The sequence below is a fragment of the Macaca mulatta genome, chromosome 15 (genome assembly GCF_049350105.2).
Source record: "Macaca mulatta isolate MMU2019108-1 chromosome 15, T2T-MMU8v2.0, whole genome shotgun sequence".
NCBI classification, from domain to species: Eukaryota; Metazoa; Chordata; class Mammalia; order Primates; family Cercopithecidae; genus Macaca; species Macaca mulatta.
This window is the reverse complement of record NC_133420.1, coordinates 106,090,105-106,109,362: the sequence shown is the minus strand read 5'-3', so window position 1 is coordinate 106,109,362 and position 19,258 is coordinate 106,090,105. Positions and strand designations below refer to the sequence as shown.

Here is a 19,258-nt window from a genome sequence, read left to right as displayed (position 1 = left end):
AGGGTAGCACCCACTCCCTTTTCCTTATTTTCAAAGAGATGGCCCATATCCTACCCAATTGTGTATCGTAAGGTTAAATGAGAAATCTTGTGAATCAGGTTCCTTCTACCTTGAGGTATAATGTAATAGTAGAGTTATATGCAGGCCATTTTGATGAATGGATGTTAGTTCATTTTCCCTTTTCTAGATTATAAGTATTTGTGGATTGATCTCATCTGGGATTAAGCAGCGTTTCTTACAAATAGATGTGTAGTCAGGAGTTTTTTTGTGCTGTGAACATTTGGTGGTATGGTGAAATCTTGACCTCAGAGTAATAGTTTTAAGTGTACAAAATAAAATACAGGAATACAAAGGAAATTGGTTATATTGAAATATAGTTATAAAATTATTTTTAAAAACAAATTTGTGATATTGTGATATATAATCTTCTATGTCAATATATTAAATAACAATACCCAGAGGTGGGTCTAAACAATGCCACAAATCAGAAGTAATAATGAACATTGATGATACTTCAAGATATCCAACCCAACTGCAACATAATATGAAAATATCTGTGATTTCTCTTGGTGAATGTCAGGGGTACTTATATCACTTATATTTATAATTAAAGGAGATGCTAAATTTCTGTTAGAATTCAGTGAAATTAAAGGTATAATTTTTTTCTCGTTCAAGTTCACAAATGCCCTGACTTATATTTACAGACATGAGTCCCAGGTTAAAACACTCTTTCAATAAACGACTGAGTAGGGAAGTGCCTCCCTCCCATGTGATCTCCTAGACGCTGGGAAACTAGATCTAAAGAGGAGTGACTCAGTGCCCCTTCTCCTGGACTTCACGGTCCGGCCAGAAGGGACAAATAACTGGCCTGATGGGATAAGCTACAGCGGACCTCCCAGCTGGCCCCCAGGTGGAGAGAGATGGGGAAAAGGAGGCACCACAGAGGAAATGTGACTTCATGGTAGGTGGGCTTGTACTAAGCCACTCCTGTTTTTTCCGCTGTGCCTTGAAGCAAAATCACAGTGACCATATGTAGTTTTATACACTTGCACTAAAACGTGCTACTCATATTCTCTGTGTTGCATATGAACCATGTGAATATTTTGACATAGGCAAAAAAACATTTCGCTTCCAACACAGTGTCTGTATTTTTAAGTGTTAGTGTTACTCAGTTCACTTACTCGGCAGTTACCTTTCTCCTTCATCTTTCCCAGCTTATTTCTTATCGTTTAGTACATCAGATCCGCTGGTGCCTGTGGTTTAAGGCACTATCTATGAAAGAAATCTTTTTTTCTTAAATATTAAATATTGCTTTAAATATCCTCTTTAAAAATATTTTAAAGTGTTTAATGATTTTTTGGCCAGGCCCTGTGGCTCATGCCTGTAATCCCAGCACTTCGGGAGGCCCAGGCGGGTGGATCACCTGAGGTCAGGAGTTCCAGACCAGCCTGTCTAACATGGCGAAACCCCATCTCTACTAAAAATACAAAAATTAGCCGGGTATGGTTGTGGCATCTGTAATCCCAGCTGCTCAGGAGGCTGAGGCAGGAGAATCACTTGAACCCAGGAATCAGAGGTTACAGTGAGCCAAGATCGCACCGCTGCACTTCAGCCTTGGTGACACAGCGAGACCCCGTCTCTCAAAAAAGCAAAAAAAGTGTTTAATGATTTTTAATGGTTTTTCCTTCTTGGTACTTTTCTTTGCTTCAGTGTGACAAATGGTGGGAAAACAACACTGGCTAAGAATTTGCAGAAACACCTCCCAAATTGCAGTGTCATATCTCAGGATGATTTTTTCAAGGTATCTATAAAACTTCTTAAATTATTTATTTAATACAAAACGGTTTAACCACCAAGTTAATTGAATTACATCCAAGAAGTCTTTGGCGAGTGATGTACCTTTTGTACTGAAATTAGGCTCAGTGCAATGGTGCCACTTATCCACTAGATGGCACTGTCTATCAGTGCTGATCTTTAATTGCTCATCCAAAGCATTTATTAAAAACTTATCTCCTCTTTAGTCTATAATTGTATTATTTCTTTCCTACACACTATTTTGATGGGTACTTTATTATTTTTCCAGCCAGAGTCTGAGATAGAGACAGATAAAAATGGATTTTTGCAGTATGATGGTAAGTAGATTTGCTTGTCAAATATTGTATGCTTATGTTCATTTTCTTTTTCAAACCCAAAGAACTTCACTATGTTGAACTTGATGGTTCTGTGAAACAAAAATTTAAAAAAAGAGCTTTACTGTATCTGTGAAGGCAGTCTTAAAATGTGTTTAAATATATTGCTGTACTTTAAGCCTGCCTTTGTAGGTTTCTGATTTCTGTTCAACTATTTAAATAAGTGAAAACCTTTTTCCAGTTTTATATTTAAAACTGAAAACATTGGGGCCAGACTTGGAGGCTCACACCTGTAATGCCAGCACTTTGGAATGCCGAGGCAGGCAGATCACTTGAGCTCAGGAGTTTGAGACCAGCCTGGGCAACACAGGGAGATTCCATCTCTACCCAAAAAAATACAAAAATTAGCCAGGTGTGGTGGTGCATGCCTGTAGTCACAGCTACTTTGGAGGCTAAGGTGGGAGGATCACTTTGCCCAGGAAGCTGAGTCTGCAGTGAACCCAGGTCATACCACTCTACTCCAGCCTGGGTGACAGAGTGAGACCCTGTCTCAAAAATATGTGTATTTTTAAAATAAAAATAATAAAACTGAAAACACGGGAATGATAGATTTTTCTTCTTTTTAATTGAGGTAAAATATGCCTATATAATTTACTATCTTTACCAATCTTAAGTGTACAGTTCATTGGTAATAAATATATTTTTTTTTCTCCCTTCATTCCCCTCACCTGCTTCCCCTTTCAGGCCTCTGGTAACCACCAGTCTACTCTCTATCTTCATGAAATCCCCTTTTTTTAGCTCCCACATATGCATTAGGATATGTGATATTTGTCTTTCTGTGCCTGACTTACTTCATTTAACATAATGGCCTCCAGTTCCATCCATGTTGCTGCAAATGACGACTTCATTTTTTTTATGGCTGCATGATATTCCATTACATATACGCACCATACTTTCTTTATCCATTTCTTCATCGATGGGTACTTAGGTTCATTTCATATTCTGGCTATTTGTGAATAGTGCTGCAATAAACATGGCGGTGCAGATATTTCTTGGATAGATTGATTTCTTTTATTTTGGATATATACCTGGTAATAGAATTGCCGGATCATGTGGTAGTTCTATTTTTAATTTTTTGAGGAATCTCTGTACTCCTGCATAGTGACTGTACTAATTTACATTCCTCCCAATAATGTATGAAAGTTCCCCTTTCTCCACGTGGAATCATAGGGTTTTCTTCTGAAGCAAGTTAAACTTGCTGTCCCTCTGCCTATGCCTGTTCTGGAGATGTATAAGGAGCTATATTGGTCACCCTCAACCACCCCATGACAGAATTTTGCCTGGAGCAAACTGTGTTCTCTCATTCTTTCAGCTTTCCTTCCTGGTGGCCAAAGTACTAGACAGCTGTGGTTTGGTTTTGTTTTTTTCACTGTTCAGAAAGTTTTGTGAACATATTTTACATGGATTCTCCTCATTCCTTACTCCAAGCTAACAGTTTTGAGGCCAAAGGATTACAGTCTATCCTAAAACATTTTCTGTAGAGAATATCATGCTAATAGGCTGTTTAATATTTGGTGGTCTTATTAACCTTTACAATTAAAAAGATGATCATTGAGTACTTACACAAACTAGTAACAGAGGGAGCTCTCTTAAAAAGTCATAAAGTATGTTCTCTATTTTTAACTGATAATCTTTTAGGAAAAGTGTTATATGATCAGTTCTTACAGACACATAATAGTTTTATGAGAGGCAAAATTCTTGACTCACTCTCTGTTCTTGCAGCTTGAGTTGCAGCCAGGATCATTTTTTCTTTTTCTTTTTCTTCCTCTCGTCCAGAGGTTAGTGAGAAAAATCATTGCAAAGGAAGGGTGAAAAACAGGGTAAAACAGTTTTCAACAATTGGAAAAGAATTACTATTTCTAATTTTTAATGAATTCTTACAAACTGGTAAGAAAAACTAATATCCCAGTAGGAAAAGGGCCTAAGTTGTGAATAAGCTCTTCATAGAAGCAGTCAGTTATTGGATTGATAAATGTACGATAAAAGTCAACCTTAAAGAACTGTAAATTACTTTTTTTCCCACTTACCAAGTAAACAAAGATGTTTAAAGCAATGAGAATTATCCAGTGATAGCACGGGCTCAGTAAAACAAAGGCCCTAATATACTTTAGATGGAAGTATATAGATAAATTGGTACAGCCTTTCTGGAAAGGAGGTTGAGCATGTGTCCCAAACTTAGTATGTTCATGCCATGACTTCAAGCATCTGACATCAGGAATCTATCTTAAGGAAAGATTTGAACATTTTAGGTAAATGCACAAATTTAAGGTAAATCAAAGTACTAGTCAAGTCTATCCCAAGCACAAACAGGATAGTTTTAAAATGTGGAACCATCAAGTTTGTAGAGGAAATAATTATATTTTCAATGGAATATAGTTGATTAATATGAAAGAAATCAAAACAAAAATTAAAAATCAAAGGATGGCCGGGTACAGTGGCTCACACGTGTAAGCCCAGCTCTTTGGGAGGCCAAGGTGGGTAGATTACTTGGGTCCAAGGGGTTCAAGACCAGTCTGAGCAATGTGGCAAAACCGTGTCTCTACAAAAAATACAAAAATCAGCCGGGTGTGGTGGTGTGCACCTGTGGTCCCAGCTACCGAGGAGACCGAGGCAGGAGGATCACTTGAGCCTGGGAGGCAAAGGCTATAGTGAGCCGAGATATGCCACTGCACTCCAGCTTAGCTGACAGAGTGAGACTGTGTCAAAAAAAAAAAAAAAATTCAAAAGATGGTGGAAAAATAGAAAATAATAGTAAGATGATAGATTTAAGTCCAAATATACCAGTAGCCACATTAAGTGAAAGGAAGTAAAATACTCCAAAAATTGTCACACTGGTATTTTTTTTTTCTAAGCCAACAGTAAGTTCCTTAAAAGAGAAAGGCTTAATAGTTGGGTGCGGTGGCTCACAACTGTAGTCCCAGCTACTCAGGTAGCCGAGGCGGGAGAATCACTTGAACCTGGGAGGCAGAGGTTGCAGTGAGCCAAGGTTGCGCCACTGCACTCCAGTCTGGGCAACAGAGCGAGACTCTGTCTCAAAAAAGAAAAAAAACCAAAAGAAATGGACTTAAGTATAAGGACATAGAAATATAGGCAGTAAAAGGCTAGAAAAAGATCCATGATGGAAACACCTACCGAAAGAACTGTTATAACTCTAGCAACTATACTAATACCAGACAAAGTAAACTTTAAGGCTGAGTTTTACTGAGATAGAGAGAAATGAGTTACTTCAACAGGAAAATAAAACAACCTAAAATTTTTATCTACCTAATAACATAACATTAAAATGCATTAAACACTGACAGAGCTAAGAGGAGAGAAAGACACAAATCCACAATTGGCGTGGGAGTTTTTTGTTTGTTGGTTGGTTGGTTTTTTATTGAGATGGAGTCTCACTCTGACACCCAGGCTGGAGTGCAGTGGTATGATCTTGGCTCACTGCAACCTCTGCTGCCCAGGTTCAAACAATTCTCATGCCCCAGCCTCCCAAGTAGCTGGGACTACAGCCATGAACCACCATGCCTGGCTAATTTTTTTTTTTTTTTTTTTTTTAATAGAGATGGGGTTTCCCCAGGTTGGCTAGGCTGGTCTTGAACTCCTGACCTCAGGTGATCTGCCCACCTCAGCCTCCCAAAGTGCTGGGATTACAGGTGTGAGCCACCACGCGCAGCTAATGAGGGGGATTTTAACACAACTTCCTTTGTGTATTAGTTTGCTAGGACGACATAGCAAAGTACCACAGAATGCCTGAAACAACAGAAAATTATTGTCTCACAATTCGAGAAGCCAGAAGTCTGAGATCCAGGTGTCAGCAGGGTGGGCTCCCTCTGAGGCTGTGAGGGAGACTCTTTTCGGTGCCCCTCTCCTGGCTTCTGGTGTTTGCTGAAATCTCTGGCAGCCTTGGCTTCGGCTGCATCACCCCAGTCCCTGACTTCATCTCCACATGGTACTGTCCCCATGTGTGTGTCTGAATTTTCTCCTTCTGTAATCAGTCATATTGGATCAGGTGCCCACCCTACTCCAGTGTGACCTCACCTTAACTGATTGTATCTGTAATGACCATATTTCCAAATAAAGTCACATTCTGGAGAACTGGGCAGGAGGACTTTAACATAGGGGGACACATTCAGCTCGTAACAGCCACTAATGGGACTAGCAGACAAAAATTACTAATGATATAACAGATTTGAACAACACAATTAACTAACTTGACCAAAAACTGACATGTACAGAACATGCACCTAATAACAGCAGAATACATATTTTTTTTTCTTGAGTACATGGAATATATTACCCCAAATAGTCCATATATGCAAGGGCATGGAGTAAGTCCTAATACACTTTATGGATTGAAGAAATATAAAGATACTCTGTAATCACCATGAAGGAAATTAAAAAGCAATAACCAAGTGTTTGAAAAGTAAGCATTACCCTTTTTTCTGATTTTCAAAAACTTTTTCTTTTCTTTTTTTTTTTTTTTTTTGAGACGGAGTCTCGCTCTGTCGCCCAGGCTGGAGTGCAGTGGCCGGATCTCAGCTCACTGCAAGCTCCGCCTCCCGGGTTCACGCCATTCTCCTGCCTCAGCCTCCCGAGTAGCTGGGACTACAGGCGCCCACCACCTCGCCCGGCTATTTTTTTGTATTTTTTTAGTAGAGATGGGGTTTCAACGTGTTAGCCAGGATGGTCTCGATCTCCTGACCTCGTGATCCACCCGTCTCGGCCTCCCAAAGTGCTGGGATTACAGGCTTGAGCCACCGCGCCCGGCCTCAAAAACTTTTTCTAATGGAAAATTTCAAACATATGCAGAGGTCAGCAGAAAAGTATAATGAACTCTCTCATGAGTTCACCATCCAGTTTTAATAATATGAAATTTTGACCAATTATATTTCATCTATACCCTCACCCACTCTATTCATCTATATTGTTTTCAAGCAAATCCCAAACATCATTGTATTTTATCTGAAGCAAAACACATATCTATTCCTTGGGTCAAAAGCTAAATCACAATGAAAATTAGAAAATATTTTTAATGAATGATCACAAAAATATATCAAAACTAGAAAGACTGCTGGTTCCAGCCAAGACAGATTAGTCCCATTGCTCACTGGTCCTCCCTCCTACAATGAAAAACCCTGGACATAATGCAACAAACAGACGGAGGAAGACTGAAGGGAAAAAAGAAAGCATGCTGGCTAGAGATCCCAGGAGGTGAGGAATGACATGGCTATGGGATCCCTGGGTTTTCTTTTTGCTTCCTACCTATACAGGAGAAGTATACAACATGGAACCATCCATGGGCACAGGCTAAAAAAGGAACAAGGAAAAGGGTGGCCTACCAGAACAGAAAACCTTTTTGATAATATCCACCCTACTCTAGCCAGACACAAAAGGCAAAACCGTCCTCCCTTCATGGTGTTAGCTGGGTGCGGAGCTGGACTTCCAGAAGATCCATCCAGCATTAGCAAGGCAGGGTGATGCTGGATCATCACCTCCACGTCACCCACGGGGGTTGGATCAGTGGAACCAAATGGGGAGCTGCACTTTCGCCTCCACCTGGCAGTACTCAGGTGGAAGGAGGCAGTGTGCAATGGAGCAGGTTGGCACTTCACCTTCCTTACTCAGGTGGTGTCAGCTCCTGTCAGCGGAACCCAGTGGAAAGATGAACTTCTGCCCACAGCTAGCAGCAATGAAACTTCACCGGCACTCTCCTTGACCCCCTCTTCCCACAATGGACCAACTTCCCCCGCAACACAGCATCAGCAGGGCCTAGCAGGAAGCAGAGCATCCGCCCCCACCTGAACCTGCAAGCTATACAGGAACAGGGTGACTGCCTGCAAAAGAGGATTAAATAGGATCTACAGCCTTATAACACAGGATCTAAAATGTCCTGGACACAACTGAGAATCACTTGTTATACCAAGAACCAAAAAAGTTTCAACTTGACCAAGAAAAATGAATCAATAGACACCAATACCGTGATGACACAGATGTTGAAATTATCTGACAAAGAATTTAAAGCAGCGTTATTAAAAGGCTTTAAACATAGTATTGCAAACAGGCTTGAAACAAGTGAAAACCTAGAATGCCTCAGTAAAGAAATAGAAGATTTGAAAAAAGAACCAGATGGAAATTTTAGAATGGAAAAAATACATTAATCAAAATTTGAAAACTCACTGGATTGGCTCAGTAGCAGAGTAAGTACGACAGAGAAAATAATTAGTGAACTTAAAGACAGAACAATACAAATTATTCTCAACAGAGAGAGAATAGACTGAAAATAAATGAATAAAAATGTGGAACAATAATGAAAGATCTAATATTCATATCTTTGAAGTCTCAGGAGAAAGTGTGGGACTAAAAAAGTATTCGAAGAGGTAATGGTTTAAAAAACAAAAAAAACTGGCCGGGCGCGGTGGCTCAAGCCTGTAATCCCAGCACTTTGGGAGGCCGAGACGGGTGGATCACAAGGTCAGGAGATCAAGACCATCCTGCCTAACACGGTGAAACCCCATCTCTACTAAAAAATACAAAAAACTAGCCGGGCGAGGTGGCTGGTGCGAGATCCGGCCACTGCACTCCAGCCTGGGCAACAGAGCGAGACTCCGTCTCAAAAAAAAAAAAAAAAAAAAAAAAACTTCTCAAATTTGGTTTAAGACATAAAACTTCAAGAATCTGAGCAATCCCCAGATTAACTAAGTCTGATAAAACAGATTACAAATTCCAAAAGCAAAAAAGGTAATATCACTGTAAACCCTACAGACATTAAAGAGATAAAAGGATATTATGAACACTCATTATACAAATAAGTTGGAAAAGTTAGGTGAAATTGACAATTTCCTAGAAAGACATCACTTACCAAAACTAACACCAGAACAAAGAAAAAAAAAAAACCTTAATAGTCCTATGTCTGTTAAATAAATTAATCCATCATTGAAAAACCTTCCGCTAAAAAACACTCTTAAGTGCTGTTGGCTCAATTAAGTAGTTCTGGAGTGGAGCTGAGAATTTGCCTTTCTGACAAGTTCCCAGGTGATGCTAATACTACTGGTTTAAGTACCATATTTTAAAAGCTATAGGCTACTTCTCTAAAATCACGATTAGCTCGAGAAGCATGTACATTTTAGAGTGTGACAGTGACACATTTGTGTTCTTTACAAATAGTCTGACTTTTAGTTATTTATCTAGAAGAGCTCTTTGCTGATTAAATATCTTAACTCTTTGCCAAGGACATTACAGATATTTCCCCCCATGAGTCATGTATCTTTCGAACTTATCTGTAGATATTTCATCTTCTAAAAATTTTACATTTTTGTGTAGTCAGGAGAGAATCAAAGTTATAAGTAAAGCAAGGTTAGCCATGGGTTTCTGATTGTCAGAGCTGGTATTAGGGACGCAGGAGTTCACTGTACTTTACTTTTTTGTATGTTTGAAATTTTCCATAATAAAAACGTTTCACTCTGGTTTATCAGTATTAGAGTTTCAAAGTGTCATCTAAAATATTTGTTATTAGGAGTTTTGAAGGGAAATAAAATGCTGGTCTATATGTTTACAGAATCCTGGATATATGCATCACAAAAAGTCACATCACAAAATGTTTTGCTATATTGATTGCATATTTTTGTGTGTTTGTTTGAAGTGCTTGAAGCTCTTAACATGGAAAAAATGATGTCAACCATTTCCTGCTGGATGGAAAGTGCAAGACGCTCTGTGGTATCAACAGACCGGGAAAGTGCTGAGGAAATTCCCATTTTAATCATCGAAGGTTTTCTTCTTTTTAATTATAAGTAAGCATCTCCACTCTAATATTGGCTCTGAGTGAATGGGGGGAAGAAAAACCCTTGTGAACTAAGTATGCTGTTATTTTAGGCCCCTTGACACTATATGGAATAGAAGCTATTTCCTGACTATTCCATATGAAGAATGTAAAAGGAGGAGGAGGTAAGTTGTGAAATCATCTTTGTGAGTTGTAATTCAAAACAAAAAATTTAGAAGAAAAATGAGGACAGCAACATTATTGAGCAATGTCATTTTTCAGACACAGGAAGGCTTAACTCTTCTTTATAAAAGGAGCAAAACCTTTTTCCATAAATGGTCATCCACACAGAGTAATGCAAATTACTTTCTAAGAAAAGGGCCTTATATCAAGCTTTTGGCTCATTTCTCCTAAATCCTCAAACAAAACAAGCCCATGATGATTATGATTTTAATGTGAGTGAGCCTGTTCTGCCACAGCTACAGAGAACACCAATTAGTTCAAAGCTTAATCCAACATAGTGGTCTCTCCATCATTATTTACACTATTTGTCTCTTAATTCTCTTATAAAGCACTAGAAGGAAAAAGGATAATTAAGAATGATAGTCAGTGGATTACAAAATTAATTTTAGGATCAGAGAACTAAATCCACATTACTACTGTCTTTCTAACTGCCACTGAGTTAAAACGTGTAGCACACTGTTTAGATTCAGCCTCTGAGTGATTTCTCCATTATCCTGACCATTCATATTTTACTTTATCAATTGTGTGTTTCTGTCAACATAAAGTTTCCTACGTGTTTTGATAGTACAAGGGTCTATGAGCCTCCAGACTCTCCGGGATACTTTGATGGCCATGTGTGGCCCATGTATCTAAAGCACAGACAAGAAATGCAAGACATCACATGGGAAGTTGGTAAGTGCCTTTTCTCCCTCTGTTCAAAAAGTCCCCCTTTTACTTGTCATTTGCCTCAAAGTATAGAAAAGAAAGGACTCATAGAAAAGTATAAAGGGACACTTAAGCAAGAACACTCTGGGCTTCTCCTCTTCCATAGCTGGTTCTCCTGGTTTCTGTTTCTCTCTGTGGCTCTCTCATCAGCCTCTGGATGGTTATTCATTCAACCAGTATCGAATGAATGCCTTCTGGTGCTACCCTGGAGATGGTGAAGGGAATAAGGCAGACCCAACCCCTGCTGTCATGCAGGTGACATTCTATCGTGGAAACAGGTGCTAGAGACACCAGCCTGTCCTTTCCAGCTGCTGTAAGTTCTGTGACACCAAGCTCTAGAGGACTGCCGAGATCCCAGTAGTCATGGAAGGCTTCCTTGAGGAAGTCACATTTAACCAAACTTCGATGAGTTTAACTGAACAAAGGAGATGGACTGGGGAATAGAAGATCACCCCAGAAAGTGGGTATGGCACACGAAAGGACCAGGGGACAGGAAGGAATGAGAAGCCCCTGAAAGAAAGCTGGTGTGGAGAAAACTTTCTGGTAAAGAAAACCAAGGAAGCAGATTGATGCTGGTGATACAGGCAGGGTCCAGACCCTATAAGGCCAATAGTCTAGGTAAGGACTTTGATCATTATTCTCGGAGAAGTGGGAAGCTCTCTAGAGAGAAGTTTTAAACAAGGACATGATTGATACAAATTCTTTTTAGTTAAGACCCCTCTGGCTGTGTGGAGAATGGAGGAGGATAGATTTATAGGGTGTGATGTTAGACGCCTGCACTCAGTAGAAATGGGTGATAGAACAGCTATGGAGGGGGCGGGAAGATGACAGATGCCTCAGCAACTGACGGATGTTAGAAAAAAGTGAAGGCATTGCAGACCTGTAAGGGAGGAATGCATGTCTGTTTTGCATATAATAAGGTTGAGGTGCCTGGGAGACATATGTAGCAATTTGGAGGTAAGCATCCGGATCTGTGGGCTTGAGCTAAGAACAGATCACTGGAATAGGGCACTCGATGCGGAGAAGATGGCAGAAGGCTGTTCTATAAGACAAAGGAGTTAGAACTGATGTATGCTTTTCACAATAAAGGGGACTTGTCCGTGTTGTGAGAAGCCTGTTGGCCTCCAGGATAGGTAGCTATGTCAGAGCCGTGTGGAATGCATACAGAGTGTATCCCCAGGGCCGATGCTGAGATTCTGGCTGCACCATGTCCACCTTGGACCATTGGTTGCAAGAACATCCTCTTGCTTCCCTTCTCTCCCTTTTACCTAAAATGCAAATCTAATCAGGCTCTTGCCCTGCTTGAATACCTTGAGACGTCTCCAGATCTTTGAGATACAATCCAAACAGCCAGACATCAAGGCCTCTAATGACTGAGGTACTGAGGTACAGTCTTGCTCTAGAATCTCATCTCATGTTGTTCCCAGAGCTTCCCCCTATTCTAGCCATTCCAAATGGTGCATTATTGCTCTTGCCTCTCCCTGCTATTTTCTGACCAGAAGGCCCTTTCCTTCCTTTAACCTAGACAACATCTACTTTTTCTCCAAAGCTGCTTATGCCAGTTTTATTAAAAATACATCTTTTCTCTGATAGCTGAAAACACACACACACACACACACACACACACATACATACATACATACATATTTTCTGAGCCTGGTGAATTCTGAGTTAGTACATATGTTGCAGATCCCAGACCGCTGCATGGTTTAAGAAGCTTCCCAGGTGATCCTCATGTCTAAGTATGTTGAAGAATTACTCCTTAAGTGACCCTTTTGGGTGAACACCTTCAGTGCATCAAAAGTGCCATATGCAGAACACCACTTACTTTCTTCTGTTTCATTCCTCTTTTCTTCTTTCTTTCTCTTCTCTTTTAATTAAATAATTTTCACATAAGCCAGTGTGGATTTATCTGTAACAATCCAGCATTTTTGACCTATTATACCTGGCTAGTATCTATTTCTTTCTTCAATCACTATTAATTTTCTTTTAAGTTATGGTCCTGGGTGCCTTGGTTAAACCTATTGGCATTAAAAGAGACGTTGGGTGCCAAAGTAAACATTGTATATTAATAAGCCTGTTAGCATTTGAACCGCTCTCTTTTCCCCTTCGTAGTGTACCTAGATGGAACAAAATCTGAAGAGGACCTCTTTTTGCAAGTATATGAAGATCTAATACAAGAACTAGCAAAGCAAAAGTGTAAGTATTGTGCTAACTAAGTGGAAGGTGGAGGAGAAACAGCCAGGAAAATAGTTCATTACATATGAAAGGATGGAATACCAGAATGCTAATGTAGGAGTGATTGTGCTCATCCATTCTTTGCTTTGAGGATAATTCAGAATCAGAAATTCTGGGGGAAAGGTTTCGAGACTCAATTAGTTTGTCTGTCTGTTTTTAGGGGTGAAACCATGTACCCTTTGTTACATCTCTTAATGCTATTTATGTGATTTACTTTAAAATGTTTAGTAGATGGTTGTACCAAATGGGACTGGAAGTATCCTTTGGGCAGAGTATAATTAAAATGCTGATGATTTTGTTTTAGTATGTCCAGAGCTCCCCGTTTCTTTTATTCCCTTAAAGATTTCCATAAAATTTCTACTTTCCAAATACCTCAAAGATAAACAAAAGATTTTAAAAAGTATTATGAAGTGTTTATTTAAGGTTTTCATATTGGACAGCACTTTCTGCAAGTGCCAGAGATTTGCCTAAATATGGCTTCAGCAGAAAGACAGTACAGGGGTAATGGTGGCTTCAGACCCAGCTGGATTAACCCGTTTAATCCACTGTTGGAACTCTAAGCTAGTAGGAGTTATTTATATCCTAACGCTCAAGGTCATCACCAAGGTCTGGTTTTTCACACAAAAAAATTTGCAACCTCCAACATTAATGGGTTAAGGAACTCAAATAAGGTCCTCAGGACTCTGCTTCTATTCTACTTTCTACTTAGGGTTTATTTTGAAGTCAGGCTCTCCACTGACCTGATGTCTGTTGATAACAACATCCTTCTAGGTCCATCAGTCCCAGTGTGAAAAGATACCTTTTTCAAGATTTGACCACGAGTTGATAAATGTTGGAGCTGGGTATTGAGTACAAGGAGGTTCATATTTATTCTCACTTCTTCTGCATAAATTTGAAGTTCTTTATCTTAAATCATTTTCTAAAAAGCAGTGTTCTGTTGTAGCCCAGATGATTGGTCCTGCTGGACCACATGACTTGCCAAAGCGATCGTTATGGCCAGAGAGATGGCATACTCTGGCGAGGTCTGGATCACGTAACCCATCTTGTAATTGAACACCCCACCTAAGACCTTCTGATTTTAAAAATTTCTCTGGCCAGGTGCAGTGGCTTATGTTTGTAATCCCAGCACTTTGGGAGGCTAAATTGGGAGGATTGCTTGAGGCCAGCAAGGCTTGGTCTTGAGACCAAGACCAGCCTGAGCAACATAGTGAGAGAGACTCTGTTTCTACAAAAATTAAAATTTTTTAAAAATTAGCTGCCAGGCATGGTGGCTCACACCTGTAATCCCAGCACTTTGGGAGGCCGAGGCAGGTGGATCATGAAGTCCGGAGATCAAGACCATCGTGGCCAACATGGTGAAACCCCATCTCTACTAAAATACAAAAAATTAGCCGGATGTGGTAGTGTGCACCTGTAGTCCCAGCTACTCAGGAGACTGAAGCAGGGGAATCTCTTGAACTCAGGGGGCAGAGGTTGCAGTAAGCTGAGACTGCGCCACTGCACTCCAGCCTGGTGACAGAGTGAGACTCTGTCTCAAAAAAAAACAAAACAACAACAACAAAAAAAACTAGTGGGGCATAGTAGCACACGCCTATAATCTCAGCTACTCAGGAAATTGAGGTGGGAGGATTGCTTGAGCCCAGGAGGTCAAGGCTACAGTAAGCCATGATTGTGCCATTGCACTCCAGCCTGGGAGACAGACAGCCCTATCTCTGAAAATTAAAAACTTAAAAATTTCCCAAAGAGAAAGCAGGGCAGGAGGTAGAAACCAGAAGAAGAAGGTCGAAAAAACATGCTGGAAGGACAGAACTGTAGATCTAGCTATTGTTATATTTGAACTATTTGAATTAAAAGAATTTCCATGGCTAACACCGGCAAAATGCAATCATCAACTGGCTCAGAGAAGACAGTATGACTCACTCCAGCAGTAAAGAACATTATATGTTTTTTTGGTGAGAGGCAACTGCCCTAATCCAAATGTTGTCCTTCCTCAGTAAGAGACTGAACCCAACTAGGCAGCTCATTGATCCTAAATATTGTTGATTTCAGGATCAGCCCATCATATAGGCATGAACCCATTTGAAGGAATTTCAGGACCATTTTAAATTTTCTTCTTGCAAGTAGAATTTAGAATCTTTGCCAGATATGCCCGCCCACTCCTGCCGTCTGTTACTTTGATGAAATTCAGGCCTCCTATAATGAATCTCAGAGCACCAACGTGAGTGGATATAGAGGGTGTGGGGTGAAGGGAAGGGCTCAGCCTTCATAAATGATAGCACATGAGCCAGAGCCACTTCTCTGAGAGTTACTGGCCCCCCTTTCTGTCCCTAATGAGGCACTTCCAGAAGTGTTTCAGCTGTTGGACACCTGTAGCTCTTTGTCTTCTCAGCGATGGCCAGTGCTTGGGTCCAACTTTCCTTTATGACTAAGTCATACACTGGAGTTTGGCCTTATGATCTACCTACTGATAAAGATGAAAGTAGCCTTGGTCATGTAGCTCAGGTAAATTGCAACCAGTTCCATTCCAAATTGAGCCTTCACCATCTGTTCCAAGGCCCAAATACAGCTGGCATGTTTTGACAGGTGCTGCTAGCCCACAAGAAAGTGCATTTCGCAATGTTGTGATGCCCCTCCTCTTTCCTTCCCTACATCCTAGAGGCAGGCAGGAAAGTATTTAGCTATGCCATTTGAGGCTTCTAGATATTAGATAAAGTTAAAAAAAAAAAAAAACTTACAAGAGGGATAAAAACAGAAATCCATCAGCTTTTCTTACCTCTAACATTTGTGCTGTTTTTTCTCAGTTACATAAATAAGTTACTGTTTTATTTCTAGTAACCTATTACCTTTCCTGGTGCTTCCATCCACAGTAACCTGGCAAAGCTGTCCTGAAGGTACCCTCAGTGTAGCCTGGTTTAACCCTGAGTATGACACACACTGAGCCAGCTAGGGAGACCTTTCCTGTTTCCAGTGACTGATCTTCAGGGTTTTTTTTTTTTTTCTCACATCTCATAAACTTGTTTAGCTAATTTTTCAGTCTTAAGTACATAAAATCATAATTATGATAAAGTAATAATAATGAAGGGGAAACAAGAAAGACTGAGTTTAATTGTTAATGAAACAATAAATTATTCAGCAGAGTAAGGGAATGGAGTTATACATTTAATTTAATCCTTATTTAAATCCAAAGTGTGAGGCATAATTTAATCATTTCCTTATTCTTACTAAAACAAAGTAGTCTAGCCACCAGGAACATTCAAACTCCCTTTAAAAACATTTATTTTCACCTCATTATAAAAGCATATTATTTTTAAAGGTTTTTTATTTTATTTATTTATTTATTTATTTTTATTTTTTTGATATGGAGTCTTTTTTCCATCTTTTTTTTTTTTTTTTTTTTTTTTTTTGAGACAGAGTCTCGCTCTGTCACCCAGGCTGGAGTGCAGTGGCGCTATCTCGGCTCACTGCAACCTCCGCCTCCCGGGTTCATCTCATTCTCCTGCCTCAGCCTCCCGAGTAGCTGGGACCACAGGGGCCCTCCACCACGCCTGGCTAATTTTTTATTTTTTTTTAGTAGAGACGGGGTTTCACCATGTTAGCCAGGATGGTCTTGATCTCCTGACCTCATGATCTGCCCGCCTCAGCCTCCCAAAGTGCTGGGATTACAGGCGTGAGCCACCGCACCCGGCTGATATTGAATCTTGTTCTGTCGCCCAGGCTGGAGTGCAGTGGCGTGATCTTAGCTCACTGCAGTCTCCACCTTCTGGGTTCAGGCGAATCTCCTACCTCAGCCTCCCGAGTAGCTGGGATTACACGTATGCACCACCACGCCCTGCTAATTTTTGTATTTTTGTCAAGACGTGGTTTCATATGTTGGCTAGGCTGGTCTTGAACTCCTGACCTCAGGTAATCTGCCTGCCTTGGCCTCCCATAGTGCTGGGATTACAGGCATGAGCCACCACACCCTGCCTTGTTAAATGTTTATTATAAAGCAAAAGGGAGCAAGTAATTACCTGTGTTCTCTCCAGTCATTAGTGTTAACATTTTAATGAGTACACATCCAGTCTTTTTACTGTTCACATCAATCTCTCCTTTACAAGACTGCAAGGGCAGTGTAGTTAATCAGCCATGCTTATCTCTGTTTTTAAATTAGTATTTAATTTTTATGCAGCTTTATAGAGTTCATTATATAATGAAACTAAGTAGCTCTTCCAGTTAAAAACAAAAATCAAGGCTGAGTTCTGTTTTGTACACGGAAGAGAAATATAAGACTTGACATTGACCTTTCAGTAGAGAAGAAAGATGTCACATGTCTAGTTTCAAATCAAAGGAATAAGAAGTTGCAAAATAAAATTTAATTATCAGATGTTTGCATTGTTCTCATTAAATTTAAAGCATGATCTCATTATAAAATTATAGTATAATTATCTAGGACAGTAGTCCAAATTAACATAAGATCACTTAACCATTTCCCAATTGTTGTCTATTTACTGTTGTTACAGGTGTTTCACATGGGTAAATCACATGCTATAACAAAATATCTACATGTATTCTATGTTGGTTTTCTTCTTTTTGAATTATATCCCTGGAGTAAATTCCCAGAAGTGTCACTTGTGTAGTCAAAGGATATAATCATTTTTACATTTCACATATTTCAAAAATGAAATACTACACTAAAAAATGTGTGCTCTCCAATATGAGCTGTGTAATAAGAATGTGGTAGGTTTATCATTGAATTTCTATGCCAAATCAAGTATTCCATGGGCTTCCTTCGTTTAAGAAAAGGGATTAAAGGTAATAATACTTTCCCCACATCAAGGGTAACACTCCAAAACAAGGATTATACTGCAGACAGCTACCCTTTGTGGGTTTATTCTAGTCTTCAAACTATTTCATTCCCTGAAGTCAAGGATTACTATACCAATTACAAGTGATTTTGGATATCTATCTGATATTTTCAGGCATGCTTCAAATTTAATGCAGGGATTAAAAGAATGGGACTTGGACTCAATTTAGTTCTTTACAGGAAACCAGCATTTTTGGCTCCAGAATCCCCGTAATTTAAACATCCTTAGATTTACTGTTGTTGATGTAAAGATTTAATAAAATGAGAATTGGAATTCTCCATTAATTTCTTTTTATGTTTATTCCCAAGGTTTGCAAGTGACAGCATAAAGACAGAATGCAGCAAATCCTTCCTGAAGTGAATTAGGAAACTCAAAGGAGTAATTTAAGAACCTTAACCAAGATACAAGGTGTACTGTGGTACAATGACAGCCATTGTTTCATATGTTTGATTTTTATTGCACATGGTTTTCCCAACATGTGGAACAGTAAATATCCATGCCAATGGACAGGACTCTAGCTTAGCAAGTTGCTCCCTCTCCAGGAAGCACATAGATATAGCAGAGCTCACAGTGAGTCAGAGAGTCTCCACTTTTTGAACATAGCTCTAAAATGATGATTGTCAAACTTTTCTAACTGGAGCTCAGAGTAAGAAATAAAAATTACATCACAATCCAATATATGTAGAGTTCATTGTATGTGTATTTGTGTGTCTGTAGGTGTGTATATGTGTGTGTGATACATACATACATCAAGTATCGTAGGACATTGACCTTATATATTCTGCACTGTGATGTTTTTCCATCTTTAATTTCAAAAAATATATTGATCACAACCACAATTTGGAAAATGTTGCTCCATACCATCCCATACCACACTCACCACCTGCAAATAATAGCATTACTAGGAGCTGCAGTCACAATGAATAAATCAACAATTTGCTACAAGATCTAGGATTATTTATGTATTTTGGTAGGGGTGTGTGTGTGTGTATGTGTGTGTGTGTGTGTGTTTGCATGTATCTAATACCATTGTATCTCATTGTTGAAACTTTATTACAAATAGGGTTTCTGGGTTTTTTCCCCCCACTCCTGGTTCATTTTGTTTTTGTCAAACCAGTGGTCTAAAATCACAGAAATAAGCAGTTACTTCAATCATGTGGAATCCAGGGGACCTATCTTTGGAAAGCACAGGAAGGAGGTCTGAACTGTGTGATCTCTTGAGGCTGCTTTCAATGCTGGAATTTAAATTATGTACTGGACAATCTTTTGCTTATTCATAACAAAAAGAT

The 19,258-nt window shown here is 39.5% G+C and overlaps 1 protein-coding gene across 2 annotated transcripts in view; it reads left to right on the top strand.

Annotated features, from left to right (window-relative positions):
- NMRK1 (nicotinamide riboside kinase 1) overlaps positions 1-18,645 on the top strand; it is a 28,540-nt gene extending 9,895 nt beyond the window's left edge. Inside the window, exons 3-9 of one of the 2 annotated variants that reach the window (XM_015117794.3) lie at positions 1,711-1,801; positions 2,084-2,132; positions 9,823-9,970; positions 10,053-10,124; positions 10,748-10,854; positions 13,003-13,086; positions 18,278-18,645. In XM_015117794.3, coding sequence (XP_014973280.1) covers positions 1,711-1,801; positions 2,084-2,132; positions 9,823-9,970; positions 10,053-10,124; positions 10,748-10,854; positions 13,003-13,086; positions 18,278-18,297 — 571 coding nt within the window. In that variant the 3' untranslated portion in view covers positions 18,298-18,645. 2 annotated transcript variants of the gene reach the window in all.
- Positions 18,646-19,258: the final 613 nt, after the last annotated feature.